The sequence below is a fragment of the Onthophagus taurus genome, chromosome 1, assembly GCF_036711975.1.
Source record: "Onthophagus taurus isolate NC chromosome 1, IU_Otau_3.0, whole genome shotgun sequence".
Classification (NCBI taxonomy): Eukaryota; Metazoa; Arthropoda; class Insecta; order Coleoptera; family Scarabaeidae; genus Onthophagus; species Onthophagus taurus.
This window is the reverse complement of record NC_091966.1, coordinates 815,429-831,778: the sequence shown is the minus strand read 5'-3', so window position 1 is coordinate 831,778 and position 16,350 is coordinate 815,429. Positions and strand designations below refer to the sequence as shown.

The 16,350-nt window shown below is 35.1% G+C and overlaps 1 protein-coding gene across 2 annotated transcripts in view; it reads right to left on the bottom strand.

Moving 5' to 3' along the window:
• Positions 1-16,350, bottom strand: part of LOC111417964 (DNA-binding protein D-ETS-3) — an 80,831-nt gene that overhangs the window by 56,975 nt on the left and 7,506 nt on the right. Inside the window, exons 1-3 of one of the 2 annotated variants that reach the window (XM_023050397.2) lie at positions 14,304-14,673; positions 14,023-14,239; positions 13,832-13,973 (exon numbers count right to left, since the gene is read on the bottom strand). In XM_023050397.2, coding sequence (XP_022906165.1) covers positions 13,832-13,973; positions 14,023-14,239; positions 14,304-14,308 — 364 coding nt within the window. In that variant the 5' untranslated portion in view covers positions 14,309-14,673. Of the gene's footprint in view, positions 1-13,831; positions 13,974-14,022; positions 14,240-14,303; positions 14,674-16,350 lie in introns of those variants that run through there. The other variant, XM_023050398.2, reaches the window with a different exon arrangement.

The window sequence follows — 16,350 nt, the reverse complement described above, 5'->3', positions numbered from 1 at the left end:
GGCTAATCGCGAATGTTTCTCGTCCTAGGTCTAGTGTTAGTTCTAGTTTTATACTAGCACTGGTACTATCTAGAACTAACACTATACCTAGAACTATAATCATTTGGGTTTAGCGACGATTTATGAGACGAACGGCTAAACCCGAATGTTTCTCGTTGTAGGTCTAATGTTGGTTCTAGTGTAGTGGTAAAATAAGTTAATATTAAGTATTGATAATGTAAGTTATCTAGTGTAGGGTTTAGCCGTCTTTAGAGACGTGCGGCTAAAATCAAATGATTCTAGTTTTAGGTATAGTATTAGTTCTACATAGTAACAGTGCTAGTGTTAGTTGTTATTCAGTGTTAGATTGTTGTATATCTACATTGAACTAGCACTAACACTAGACCTAGAACTAGAAACATTCCGGTTTGGCAGTCTTAAGAGACGCGTGTTAGTTGTAGTTTTAGTTCCAGCACTAAAACTAACACTAGACCTAGTTAGTTCTACTTTTAGTTTTGTTATTTAATGTTTGATTGTTGTATATCTACATTGAACTAGCACTAACACTAGACCTAGAACTAGAAATATTCAGGTTTAGCCATGCGTCTGAAGACGCAGAATATACAGTGTGTCCCCGGATTGTGTCCCCGTAAGGTATAATTGACGATAAATTTTTGAATTCAAATTACATCTTTTGCAATTAAAGTCTGGATGTCATAAAACGAAATATAACCAAGTTTTACGTCAAATATCCTAAAAGTACCAAAGTTAACGCAAGAAGTTTGTTAACCATTGCAGGTAAAGTGGTCTTTCTGAGCAATGTACAACAAAAGTTGATTAAAATAAAATGTTTGTTATATTAGATTATAGCGATATGCCGAATTTTATTAATTTAGCATATAAAAGAAAAAATGAGTTTTTTGTTTTACAATAAAAACAAATGACCTGAGTGAACTAACAATTATCATTTGATAGCTTAGCTTTAGCCTATTGTCAAATATTAATTACAATATAAAATATTTATAGTGCACTGCTATGGATTGGGGAACATTAGTTACAATGCAGTTTTAAGGCAATTTGAGGAAAAATTTGGATTTTTAGTAGATAAAAAAACAATTAAGAGAGTTGTTAAAAAATTTTCGGAAACGGGCAATGTGGAAAATAAAAGGAAGGAAAAAAAGCTTTTAGATGAACATGATGCGGTGTCGATTGTTGCAGTAACGAACGCAATGGATTATGGTAAGGTGTCGTATTATAAACCAAAATTTAACCACACTATCGAATTAGGTGATGAAGCAAAACGTTTAGATTATTGTTTGTGGCTTGGGTACAAAATTTTGAAAGACAGAACTTTTTTAAAAAACATAAAAACATTGCGGCCCACATTCGACCATTTTAATTAGAAATTATTTAAATACGTTATTTCGAAAAAAATGGACTGGTAGATATGATCCGCAACCATAGGCGCCAAGAAGTCCGGATTTATTTATTATGGATTTTTATTTTTAAGGTTATGTAAAACAAAAAGTGTACTCTGAAAATTTTAATAACAATTTAGACCGTTTAAAACAAAAAAAATTGAAACTGTTATTAGAGAAATTCCGTTGGACCATATTAGAAAAAGTTATAAACAATGTCGGAAAAGGGTTGAATTATGTGTTAGCGTTGGTGGTGGTATCATGGAATAAGCTTTTATGTTAATTTAGTTTAGATCGAAAATGTTTTGTTAATCTTATGATTTAAAAATCTGCATTTTGCTTTTATATCCTACATTAATAAAATTCGGCATATCGCTATAATTTAACATAACAAACATTTTATTTTAATCAACTTTTGTTGTACATTGCCCAGAAAGACCACTTTACCTGCAACAGTTAACAAACTTTTTGCGTTAACTTTGGTACTTTGAGGACATTTGACGAAAAACTTGGTTATATTTCGTTTTATGTCATCCAGACTTTAATTGCAAAAGATGGAATTTGAATTCCAAAATGTATCGTCAATTATACCTTACGGGGACACAATCCGGGGACACACTGTATGTATATGTTAATGCTGTGGTCGGTCCGAGATTTCATCCGTTCCTCTTGTTGGTTCCCTTTGGAAAGAGGCAGATATTTCGCCAAGATCTCACCTGACATCTTCAGTGCGTTGTCGTAGTCTCCTGAGTCTGCCGACAGGAGACACCCGGTATATAACAGACAGGAAGAATATATATAGGAAGATAAAGTATATATATAACCAACAGGAAGAGCGGATGAAATCTCGGACCGACCACAATAATACTTTTCCATCCGTGAAACACTACGCATTACCAATATATTTATACAGGGTGGTTCAGTTTTTAATCGGGAAACTTTACTAGGACGTAGTACTTGCCAAAATAACACAAGTTTTTTATATAAACATAGGGTCGCAATTCTTTTGTTTTCGAGCTGTGAGCTGTCAAAGTTGAGCAAAAAATTTACATTATATCTTTTATGTCGGGTATGAGTAAACCACAGAATTTGAAATTTTGTATGTATGTACTATTGGTTAATATCTTATTTTCAATCATACCTCAAATTTCTCCAGCGCCCTCTAAGGGGATGAAATTCACAGCCCCTTTGATTCTTTTATAACAACTTCTTAACGCCATGGAATATTAACATAAAAAAATATGGGTTGTAAAGCTTATTCATTACTGGTGCTTTTTTGTCTCTTTAGTTTTTTCCTTAAAGATAATAGTTTTAGCGTAAAAAAATAAAATATGCTACATTGTACTGTAAAGCGCTGCTATTTTTTTTCTTTATAGGTGGCTATGAACGTTGTGCACTTACTAGGATCTAGTGCTAACTAAATAACACCAATTAATTGTGATTTTCATAAGAAAAACCATAAATAACATTAATGCCTGTCTGAACAAATTACGTTGTTTTGAACAATATTAAAAAATTGATACTCTTGCTTAATAACCGTCAAAAATTATTAATAACCAGCAATAATTATGGGGATTCACTGTAAATGAAACTTACAAGTTCTCAGAGCCAACTTTTCGAATAATTTTAGCTAAACATGGCGGCACATAGCAGTACATGGCACGATATTTTATTTTTTTACACGGAAACTATTAACTTTAAAGGAAAATACTAAAGAGACAAAAAAGTACCACTAAAGAATGAGCTTTACAACCCATATTTTTTTATGTTAACATTCCATAGCGTTAAAAAGTTGTTATAAAAAAATCAAGGAGGTGGTGAATTTCAGCCCCTTAGAGGGCGCTGGGGAAATTTAAGGTATGGTTGAAAATAAGGTCTTAACCAGTAGTACATACGTACAAAGTTTCAAATTCTACGGTTTACTTACAGCCGAAATACAAAACACAATGTAAATTTTTTTCTCAACTTTGATCGTTCATTGCTCGAAAACAAAAGAGTTGCGACCCTATGTTTATATAAAAAATTTGTGTTATTTTGGCAAGTACTATATCCCAGTAAAGTTTCCCGATTAAAAACTGTATACCATTTACCGATTAAAAACCACCCTGTATATATATATACAGAGTGTATATATATATACAGGGTGTATCAGGTATGAGTAGAAAAAATTTGAGGGGTTGTAGGTTCCCTTTTTGTGAATAAAAAATTCTTATAACACAATGTCCCATTCTTTACCATTCTTAAGATATGAGACGATAAAGTTAAGGGTTCGAAAGTTTAAGTACTGCTGTATAAAGAATTATACTAAGCAGGCTTTGCTAATGTATATAGCTTTAATTTGACACATAAAAGTCATTTTTGAGATATTTCTTTAGAGGTTGTTTACATTATACGAATAAATTTATCACTTCTGTTTTATCACTCTTTAATGTGACAATTTACAAAAATTTATGTTTTAATAAATAAACTTGCTTAATGTATTAAAAACAACAAAATTAGAAAACTAGAAACAAATTACAAATTGCAAAGCAAAGCCTGCTTAGTATAATTCATTAAACAGTAGTACTCAAAGTTGTGAACCCTTAACTTTATCGTATCATATCTTAAGAAGGACAAAGAATGAGACATTGTGTTATAAGAATTTTTTATTCAGAAAGAGGAGACCTATAACCCCTCAAATATACCTGTATATATATAACATTTTTATATATTATTACATTTATACATATATATGATTAGTGTTTATAATGTAATCAGGTGGGCGTGATATAATTCAATTATGATATCGATATCGATATGGTAGTTTCGTGAGGGGTTCCAACTGATGTGTAGATCGACGGTTGTAGATTACAAAATAATAAATAGATGTTGACGTTGCGCCCTCAGTCGGGGTCGCGGGCATATGTTCCGAGCCATTTAACGAATTAGGGCACGATACCAGCGCAGCCACCCCCTTTCGATCTCCCTATACACAGCACGATTTTTAGCAAATTCCCACGAGCCACTCACCCCACATCCATCAACCAATTAAGGTGATTATTGTTACATCTTCAACCATAACAAATCACGTTTCACATCAATTTTTTTCTATACATTTAATTTCGAAATTCGTAAATCCTTAACAATAATTGCTATGGAGTATTTTATTCGCTTCGGGTTCTTTCTCGGTTATAATGACTGGCAATTGTCGGAGGGGGAGGTTAATTTGCTGAGTCGGCGAGAATGAATAATAAAAAAAAAGTGATAAAATTTGAGGACCAGAGTCGGGGTGATGTAAAAGGCGCCTCCGCCCTATGTTTACCGTTTTGCGGGCGTGAATTGATGGTGTTTGAGTTGGACGCGTGCGGACGCGTACCCGGTTTCTGCGGTACAAATTGGCCAAGTCATGTTGGTCGAGTGCGTGATACACGAACCGGTGGGAACGCGAGTCAAAGTATCACTGACTGTTCGGATGTGAAGAGTGTTAACTGATCGTCTAACGATGATTCAGTCAATTTAAATAGCATTTATTCTTATGAAAACGTAACTGTACAAAAATGTTCTTTTTTTTGTCAATCATTTACAAAGTACAAGAATAAAGGGAATAAAAGTTTCTTGTTGGAGTTAGCAGTAAATATTAAAAAGAGATAAAAAGGGATCAATAACGATAAATATTAGAAATGGAAGAGGAAACCGGTAACACTCTATTTTATTACGGGAAGTAGTATAAATCTTTTGGGTGAGTTCTATATGAAATTTTTCTGAGAAAGACTTCGATTTCTTAGAAATATTTTTCCTTCCGTTGGGTTTCTTTGTCCTTAAAACATGATTTTGTAACTTCTACTTTCCCATTTTTCTTGTTTTTATTGATTTTATAAATTCAAAAAATCTATTTTTATAAATATTGGTGTTTTGATCATTCATCTATAGTATTAACAATGAGTGACGCAGTAATAAGAAAAAAGGAATAATCCAACCTTAATCAATAAAAAAACTAATTGGGAGAGCTTTAATACGAGTCTTGACGATAATCTGGCTGCTAGAAATCAAATAGATGAAGAGGTTAAAAACCTAACCCAGCGGAACTCAATGAGCAAAGAAAGGAGTTTAAGCACAGAATCACGTTGTGCAATGATAAAGATGGGCATCTTGTTCCGGACCTCAACTTAATATTAAACTGGTAAAATAGCGACAGTGGCTATCTTTAATTTTTAGTCACTTGGCTAGGATTTAGAAGATTTTGTTCTTTTAAGCCTACTTACTAATCCATATTTATCGAAAAGCTGGATTGTGTGATGTTACTGACACCGTTGTTGACCTACCACGGCGAATATTAAGTATACTTCGAAGTGCTTTATTTTGAAAACTCTATATTATGGCAATATTGTTTTGTTTAGTGCACTTTCATAGCTAATTATAATAGGTCCAGATAGGCACCAAAATTTGCTTGTAAATGAGCAGTTTGCCCACTAACTGGTACATTTTACGATATTTAAGGTATAGTTACTCGTGTTTTTTCTTGACATATACTTTTCACCTAAGCTATCCATTCAGCGTCATGCCCAAGTATTTATATCAGCCATGTCCAACCCAAATTACTCTTCGGGCCAAAATTTAGGAATGTACAAGGCACTGGGCCGCCACCCACCTGAACAAGAAAATTTCAATTCTAGCGCACACTCGCGCTCAAATGAGATACGTATACACAAACTAGCATGTACACAGATATACACAATAATATATAGGTATTTCAGTAAATTACAACAGATATTTAATGTGAAACTTGTTTATTTATTTTATTTGAAATTTTTTTAATATCAACTTCTAATTTTGTTGTGGCACAACGTAACTGATTCGTCAAATTTGCGTCGGTGAGCCTGTTACGGTCTTTGGTTTTGACTAATTTTAATCTAGAAAAAAATGACTCACAGAGATATGTTGTGCCGTTTGCTGCCACAATACACATAGCTAATTTTTTCAAATTAGGAAATTTATCTTCCTGGATATATTTTCCATAAAAGTCGACTATATTGATGTCCTCAAACCTTAATTTCATTTCTGAGTTGGACTGCAGATCGATAAGTTCCAGTTGTAAATAACCTGGAGCTGAATTCACATCAATATTAAATGGACAATTAAAAATATTGAACATTTGTTCAAATTTTTCTAGGTAGGCAAATCTTTTTTCAAATTCCTCAAGCAAATCTTTAATATTATGCGAATATTCGGAAATGGGTTTATTTTCCATTTCGAAATCATTTAAGTGAGGGAAATGTGTGGCATTATTCGATTTCAGTTGATTTTGAAAATATTTTAATTTAGCAATGAATGTCTTTATGTCTTGATAGCAATTCGTAATTAATTTATTTTCTCCTTGAAGATTCTGATTTAGTTCATTTAATTTAGTTGTGATATCTATTAAGAAACACAAATCCAACAACCATTTTTCATCGTATAATTGTGGAACGTCTTCGCCGTTCTCATTCATGAAAATTCTAATTTCTTCCCTGAGGTTCCAAAATTATAAATTATAATTAATAAACATTTTCCACGACTCAACCATCGTATTTTGGCGTAATATATTAGGTCACAGTACTCGGACTCCAGTTCGCGAAGGTATTCTTGAAACTGGCGGTGTTTTAATGAATTATTTTTTATTTTGTTAATAATATTAATGACAACTGACATCACGTGAGACATATTTAATGACTGAGCACATAGATTTTCTATATGTAAAAAACAATGACAAATAAATAGATCCAAAAATGATGTATTTTGTCCCAAGCTTTCAATATGTTTGCAAATTAAAGTAACTGCTCCTATGTTTTTTCCTATCATTGATGGTGCTCCATCGGTTGTAATACCAATAAGTTTTTTTAAATCTAATTGTCGATCTTCCGCGCATTTTAGAACAGCATCTTTAATATCTTTGCCCGTTGTTGTATCCTTCAGACTCACAAGATCAAGGAGTTCTTCTGTTACTTTCAGCTTATTATCAACTCCGCGAATAAATATAGCAAGTTGTGATGTATCCTTGATATCGGTTGTTTCCTCCAAAGCTAATGAGTAGTACACAAATTGTTTGGTATGTTCATTGAGGTTTAGGGAAATTTCATTGGAAATATCATCAACTCTACGTGCAACAGTTTGATGAGACAGACTTATTTGTTTATAAATATGAACTTTTTCCGGGCTAATATCTTCAGCTGCAGCAATTAAACATTCTTTGATGTATTCTCCATCCGAGAAAGGTTTCATTTTTTTAGCAATAATTTGAGAAATTTTTAAACTTGTACTGACAATGTCGTTTGATTGTTGATTTTGTTTTTGAAACACATTTTGTTGAGACTTTAAGTTAGCTTTAAGTAAATGTAATTTGGCCTTGCGTTCACCACCAGAAAATACAGAAAGTTCCGTATGTTTTTCATAATGTCTTCGTATGTTATAAGTTTTAGCAGTAATCGTTTCACGACAAACTAAGCACACAGCATTATTTTTTACTTGCAAGAAAAAGTAGTCATCTTCCCAATTATTTTTAAATTGTCTGTTTTCATCTTCTAGTTTTCTTTTCTTCCTACCCGACATCGCACGTCAATATTATGGACAATTTTATTTATTCTGGTATAATTAAAGAAACGAATAAATTTTTGTAGGACTGCAAATTAAAATAAAATATTACTTACTTTTATTTTTACAACCTTTTTAAAACAATAAGTTTATCAACTCTGTGATTAATCAACTCTCTACGAAGAACTCGCATAAACTGAAGGGACTAGAAAATTTTATGATTCAATCCACTTTTGAGCGAAACAGGGGAATACCCGACAAAACGGACAAATTCGCAGTTACGTATCTCCGAATTTACGTAGGTCGGGGTATTTACTGTATTCGTAAACGCCATACATCGGGATTCGCTATTGTGCAAATTATTTTTTTAACATCGTCATTGCCGACACCTCGGCGGCGGTGTCAAAAAAATTAAGATGAAAGGTTCTTCCCAATATATTAAGCTATGTGTTTACCAAATTTGGTGAAATTCGGCCAAGGAATAACTGAGTAAAATCGGTATATAGGTACCCACATACATACAAGATTCCATTTTTATATATTAAGATATAGGAGTTTTATAAAACGTCATTCGACCAAGTAATAAAAATTATTTGTATTATCGATTATTAAAATTTAAATATTAATTTGTGCGATTTCCTTTTTTTGTTATCGGGCCGCACAAAAATCGCAATCGGGCCGCAGGCGGCCCGTGGGCCGCCAATTGGACATGGCTGATTTGGATGTATCAGAATATGGTATGATAATTCTATTGATAGTGACAGCAGTATTTTAGCCAAAAAGCGGAATTATATAGGTTTTTTAATTTCATGATCGCTATTCTGGGTAATTGTTTAAGTTAGACCCTTCGATATGAAATGAAATCCGATGATTTCTTTGTATTTAAGTTATACTTGATTTCGAATCTTTCTTCTGTTAATGATACAAATGATATTCGTTCTGGTCACGATCTGCATTGGAGATTTGTATTTGAAATGCACTCCTTAGGTCAAAACGTCTTTAAAGACCTCAATCTTTGGCATTGCAGATTCGCTATAGCTATCAAATCCTGCTTTCTCTTAGAATCTAATAAATCTACATTAATTTAGCATCAATAGAATGTCTTCTTTGATATATTGATTTCTTTAACGATCATTGTAAACAATAATAATATTTTTAGGAAATATAAACAGAAATACTCTTTATGTACCAACATTTATAATTAAAGGTGGTTTCTTATCAAAGCTTATTTCAATTATGGTAAACAAGAGTTATGATTTAAATTAATGCCTCTTATTAGTAAGATTTCGTAATGATGCTATTTTAAAATCTCGAGGTCTTTTTGACAAACGTTTCTTTACAACAGCTTCTTTTTACAAAACAAGAATTATAACTAATAATAACTTGTTTCTTTATTAACGTATTTTATTTAGACTCTAATGTTATTCTTTAGTTAACATAATAAACCAATTACGGTTATAGAACGAAAAGCAGACAACACATGTTCGTATCTGCAAAATACGCGATGTAGCCGACGCGTTTTGGCCGCACTGCATCCGCCATTTCCGGTGCGACGCTTCATTCGCGCCGTCAATAATAATTGATTTTGACATACACAGACAGACACAAAACCCCCGACCTCCATACATGCATGCATACTCATTCGCGATAATTCCCGCGATACGCCATTGACCGTCCAAATCATCAGCGACATCATCATCATCATCAAGTTCCATCACCACACATTCATGCCCGCATTCATCCCTTCACCCCGTTTTCCCCCCGAACCCCATTCGATACGGAGGGAGGCATCATCGATGGGTTATGTATCCGCCACGCCCTAGTGGTTAGCCGGAGCCGTTAATTGATATATTGGTCGCGCAGAGGGAGTCAGTGTGAGAAAGCTAGAGCGAAGCTTTTGCTGGTCGGGGGATTGGGAGATGGGGTAGCGAGTGGGATAGGTGGTGGTAACTCGATCGGTTCGATACATCATCAACGGATCCATTGTCAAGCGACAGGGCGCATTGTGCGCTATCGCTGGCGCCGCGGGTTGGCGTCGTGACGATCACAACTATGTGGAAATGTATCTCGAAAATGTTTATTATCTTGAGGAATTATCTTTGTGTAAATGATATTAAAATGCAAATCCTTAGAATGAGTTAATGGAAAAAACATATATACACATATACCATATAGTTACGAAACTATTATGCACTGTTCCACATAAAATACAACACAGCTTAATAGTACAGGAATCGGGTAGTTTGCAAAGGAAGAGTTTTGCTTCGAAACAGATTACGTCCATATGATAACTCTGAGATTCCGTCTTAAGAGACGCACGGTTAAACCCGAATGTTTCCGGTTCTAAATCTTGTGGTAGTTCTAGTGATAGTGCTAGTGCAAAACTAGAATTAACACTACACTGAGAACTAGAAATATGCGGATTTAGCCGCACGTCTTTCAAGATGGCTAAACCCGAATGATTCTAGTTCTAGGTCTTGTGTTAGTTCTAATGATAGTGCTAGTGCAAAACTAAAACTAACACTAGACTGAGAGCAAGAAACAATCGGATTTTGCCGCACGTCTTTTAAGATGGCTAAACACGAATGATTCTAGTTTTATGTCTTGTGTGAGTTCTAGTGATAGTGGTAGTGTAAAACTAGAACTAACACTAGACCTAGAACTAGAAACAAATGCAATAAAAGTATGAAACACAGTGATATTTTATGCTAACTAGCACTACCTACAATTATCACTAGAACTAACATTAGATCTAAAAGTACAAACATTCAGGTTTAGCCGTCTTAAGAGACGCACGGATAAACGGAATTTTTCTAGTTCCAGCTCTAGTATTAGTTCTAGTGATAGTGCTAGTGCATAACCAGAGTAACACTAGACCGAGAACTAGAAACATTCGGATTTAGCCACACGTCTCTTAAGACGGCTAAACCCGAATGTTTCTAGTTCTAGGTCTAGTGTTAGTTCTAGTTTTACACTAGCATTAACACAAGACCTAGAACTAGAATCATTCGGGTTTAGCCGTGCGTCTGAAGAAATGTTTCTAGTTCTAGGTCTAGTGTTAGTTCTAGTTTTAGTGCGATAAAAGTATGCAACACAGTGATATTTTATGCTAACTAGCGCTACCTACCACTGTCACTAGAACTAACATAAGGTCTAGAAGTACAAACATTCAGGTTTAAACGTCTTAAGAGACGCACGGCTAAACGGAATGTTTCTAGTTCTAGGTCTAATATTATTTCTAGTGATAGTGCTAGTGCACAACTAGAACGAACACTAGACCGAGAACTAGAAACATTCGGATTTAGCCGCACTTCGCTTAATGACGGCTAAAACCGAATGATTCTAGTTCTAGGTCTTGTGTTAATGCTAGTGTTAGTTCTAGTTTTAGTGCAATAAAAATATGCAACACAGTGATATTTTATGCTAACTAGCGCTACCTACCACTGTCACTAGAACTAACATAAGATCTAGAAGTACAAACATTCAGGTTTAAACGTCTTAAGAGACTCACGGCTAAACGGAATGTTTCTAGTTCTAGGTCTAGTATTATTTCTAGTGATAGTGCCAGTGCACAACTAGAACGAACACTAGACCGAGAACTAGAAACATTCGGATTTAGCCGCACTTCGCTTAATGACGGCTAAAACCGAATGATTCTAGTTCTAGGTCTTGTGTTAATGCTAGTGTTAGTTCTAGTTTTAGTGCAATAAAAATATGCAACACAGTGATATTTTATGCTAACTAGCGCTACCTACCACTATCACTAGAACTAGCATTAGATCTAAAAATACAAACATTCAGGTTTTGCCGTCTTAAGAGACGCACGGCTAAGCGGAATGTTTCTAGTTCTAAGTTTTGTGTTAGTGCTAATGTAAAACTTAGTTCTAGTTTTTTGCAATAAAAATATGCAACGCAGTGATATTTTATGCTAACTAACGCTACCTACCACTGTCACTAGAACTAACATTAGATCTAGAAGTACAAACATTCAGGTTTAGCCGTCTTAAGAGACGCACGGATAAACGGAATTTTTCTAGTTCCAGCTCTAGTGTTAGTTCTAGTGATAGTGCTAGTGCAAAACTAGAATTAACACCAGATCGAGAACTAGAAATATCCGGATTTAGCTGGACGTTTTTCACGATGGCTAAACCCGAATGATTCTGGTTCTAGGTCTTGTGTTAGTTCTAGTGATAATGCTAGTGCAAAACTAGAACTAACACTAGACCAAGAATTAGAAACATTCGGATTTAGCCGCACGTATTTCAAGATGGCTAAACACGAATGATTTTAGTTTTAGGTCTTGTGTGAGTTCTAGTGATAGTGGTAGTGTAAAACTAGAACTAACACTAGACCTAAAACTAGAAACAAATGCAATAAAAATATGCAACACAGTGATATTTTATGCTAACTAGCACTACCTACCATTATCACTAGAACTAACATTAGATCTAAAAGTACAAACATTCAGGTTTAGCCGTCTTAAGAGATGCAGGGATAAACGGAATTTTTCTAGTTTCAGCTCTAGTGTTAGTTCTAGTGATAGTGCTAGTGCATAACTAGAACTAACACTAGAGCGAGAACTAGAAACATTCGGATTTAGCCACACGTCTCTTAAGACGGCTAAACCCGAATGTTTCTAGTTCTAGGTCTAGTGTTAGTTCTAGTTTTAGTGCAATAAAAGTATGCAACGCAGTGATATTTTATGCTAACTAGCGCTACCTACCACTGTCACTAGCACTAACATTAGATCTAGAAGTACAAACATTCAGGTTTAAACGTCTTAAGAGACACACGGCTAAACGGAATGTTTCTAGTTTCAGCTCTAGTGTTAGTTCTAGTGATAGTGCTAGTGCATAATTAGACTAACACTAGACCGAGAACTAGAAACATTCGGATGTAGCCACACGTCTCTTAAAACGGCTAAACCCGAATGATTCTAGTTCTAGGTCTTGTGTTAGTTCTAGTGATAGTGCTAGTGCAATACTAAAACTAACACTAGACCGAGAACTAGAAACATTCGGATTTAGCCACACGTCTCTTAAGACGGCTAAACCCGAATGATTCTAGTTCTAGATCTTGTGTTAGTTCTAGTGATAGTGCTAGTGCAATACTAAAACTAATACTAGACCGAGAACTAGAAACATTCGGATTTAGCCGCACGTCTCTCAAGACGGCTAAACCCGAATGATTCTAGTTCTAGGTCTTGTGTTAGTGCTAGTGATAGGTCTAGTGTAAAACTAGAACTTACACTGGAACACTAGACCTGGAACTAGAAAGTATCGAATGTTTCTAGTTTTAGCTCTAGTGTTAGTTCTAGTTTTAGTTCAATAAAAATATACAACATAGTGATATTTTATGTTAACTAGCGCTACCTACCACCTATCAACCGTCTTAAGAGAGCTACGGCTAAAGGAAATGTTTCTAGTTCTAGTGTTAGTCTAGTTTTATTTGTTATTCAGCTCTAGATTGTTGTCAAATTGTATTGACATGTTACATTTTGTGTGGAACAAAGTAAGTAGGTACGTCTTCGTTTCTATGGAAATATATTTTTGTATATTGCATCTTAAGTGAAATTCAATGTATATAATAATAATAATCTATTTTATATAAGTAAGAAATCGAGTGAGACATCAAAATCGTAACAAAACTTGATTAGAAGCTTGAAAAATAAAACAGTGAGATCAATTTCATTCGTTGCTAAGATGGTGGTGCGAACTCCGAAAGCTCCGTTTCCACGGCAACCCCTCAACGACGCCCCATTGGTCCGTTCGAGCTTTATCTTGCGTCGTTCAGCCGCAAGCAGCGCACAGAATATATGATAGATAATCGGTAAAACCTTTTTTAACGTTGATTTACTTTTTGTTTTGGAAAAATAAAAAAGAATTTACCTTGTACACATCTTTTGATTTCCGTTTCCGTATCCCTCAACCTGCTTGAATCCTGTAGAGAATCTTGACTCCTACTCCCCGATGAGACTCCCGTGTAGAGGTCACTAAACGCGCTTCCAGCGCCTAGAAAACCACTTCGATCCTGAAAACAAAAAAATTAAAAAAAGAATAAAAGTTGAATTTTTTGTTACCTGAAGGGCCGCTTTGGCCTTTTCTACGCTTTGTTTTAATTGCTCGAATGTACTGGGATTACAAAAACGGTAAGCTGGCCAATCTGCTGCAGACGTTGTGAATTCTTCGCTTTTAATACCGAGAGGACAACTCGAACTCGGACTCCGTTTCAACTCTAACGCTCCTTGATAGGAGCAACTACTTTCATACATTTTGCGACGAAGTTGGCACTTTTTTCTGTAACAAAAAAATTTTTCATTTAAACACTTTTCAGAAATATTTTTATTTATTATATTTTTACCTCATTTTATAAAATTAAATTTTACTGAGTATTTTTTGAAAACAATACGATGTGTTGTGTATGTTTCGAGTAAAAAAACTCAACTGCACAAACGACGAAAGTAGACGTCCAGGAAGTGGCGGCAGCGCGCGGTGCCAACTTCCTCAATTTCGTCTAATCTGAATATTAGGCGCGATTCTTGCGCGAATTGTCGCTTCACGTCATTAGGTTCATGGGTGACGTCCGGTTTTCGGACTCCAACGTACGAAACGTTTATACACTGGGGTGATCGATTTTTCTTTCTTCGCTTTATTCGAAATCGACATGCGAGAATTACGCGAGGAGAAAATGAGATCAACGGTGTCGTTCAGGATATTTCTACACCGTACTACTTCGGGAGCACACGAGGCCGCTACTAACGCGAACGCCAATTGTCCGTTTCCGCTTCAATTAGTCGTACAGGAAGAGATCCCTCATCTCATTATGCACCGGTTTACGAATTTTATTTTTAGACAACAATTTAAAATTTTTTTTAAACTACTTTTGCATATTTTTGTTTCTTAAAAAGATAAATAATAATGATAACGATTCATAACTACCTCTTCATTGTATTTAAATACAACGGTATTATTCGATGGTATTTTTACATAGTGTTGAGGGTTGTGTTTTGGGAAAAGTCGGATAGTAATTCGTTACTGCGCCCCCTGTTTCGCATAAATAACGGCGCCGCTGCATTATCTTTTTCCTAAAGTAATATTCGGGTAATGATAATTTAACAACTGGGAAACATTCCTGTTGTGTTCGCTCTCTTTTGTGGCTGCCGTCGCCGCTTTGGACCGCAGCCAAGAGACGCAGCTCGTAAATTTTTTGGTGGAGGCGGCGGGTACGTTTTTTGCAGTCGACGCCGCGCCGGGTCGCGTCCCTTCGAACTCTCGATCGCCCTTTCGACCCTTTCGTCGTTCGTCGAAACTCTTCCGACACATCATTTCGATCTCCCCATAATGGACAACTTATTTCTTTTTCCAACTTTATAAAATCCTTATCAATTAAAAGTGGCTGATAATAAAGATTTTTTTATTGCGAGCATAATAAATATGACGGACAAAAATAAAATTTGCGAAACGTGTTCGTTTTATCGCTAAGAGAGGGTTGGGTTGGTTTAGAGTCGTTTCAGTTTGCTAGTGGTCCTCACCGCTTGTACAATATTTCACCCCTTTATCAGTTCCGGGTGGTACAAAGAGGCTTGTCCACGTGACATACCGGCGCTTTACGCCTTTTTACCCCATAGCCAAGCTCTGTGTTTGCAGACATCTGCACGGTTTATCGCCGTTTGCTTGGCAAAAACATTATGAACCACAATATGAAATGGAATGTAATCTTTATCATGTTTAACCACAACCTCTTAATGAATTATTTTCGTACAACTTAATGCTATTTTAACTTTCGAAAAAACAAAGAACAAATCATTATGAAACAAATCGAAAGTATTAAACAAATTCTATGAATCGAAAAAGATCTTAACTTTCTTGTTTTATTGGCCCACGGTGACAAAACAATTTCCCAATAACTCTTACGTTATCATGTGGAACCATATTTTGCCATTTTAGACCCCACTCACAATACTATATCAACCCAACCTAAGGAAACGCATAAGGTAATATTTATTAACACATTCCCCAGAATATCACACAAAACGCGTCGCTTTAACTAACACTATACCTATAACTAGAATCCATCATAGATACTTTCTATGTCTAAGGTCCATTACTACCACCTTTTCGTTAAATTTATCTTATAGATAAATTCATCTACTAGCCAATCAAAGCGCATAAACTAACCATAACCGTGGTAATAATCCCTTAGATAGCTTAACCACAAGATGGTAGTGACGAGCCTAAGTCTAGTGTTAGTTCTAGTTTTACACTAGAACTAACATAAGACTTAGAACTAGAATCATTCCAATTTAGCCGTCTTAAGAGACGTACGGCTAAATCCGAATGTTTCTAGTTCTCGGTCTAGTGTTACTTCTAGTTTTGCCCTAGCACTACCACCAGAACTAATACAAGAC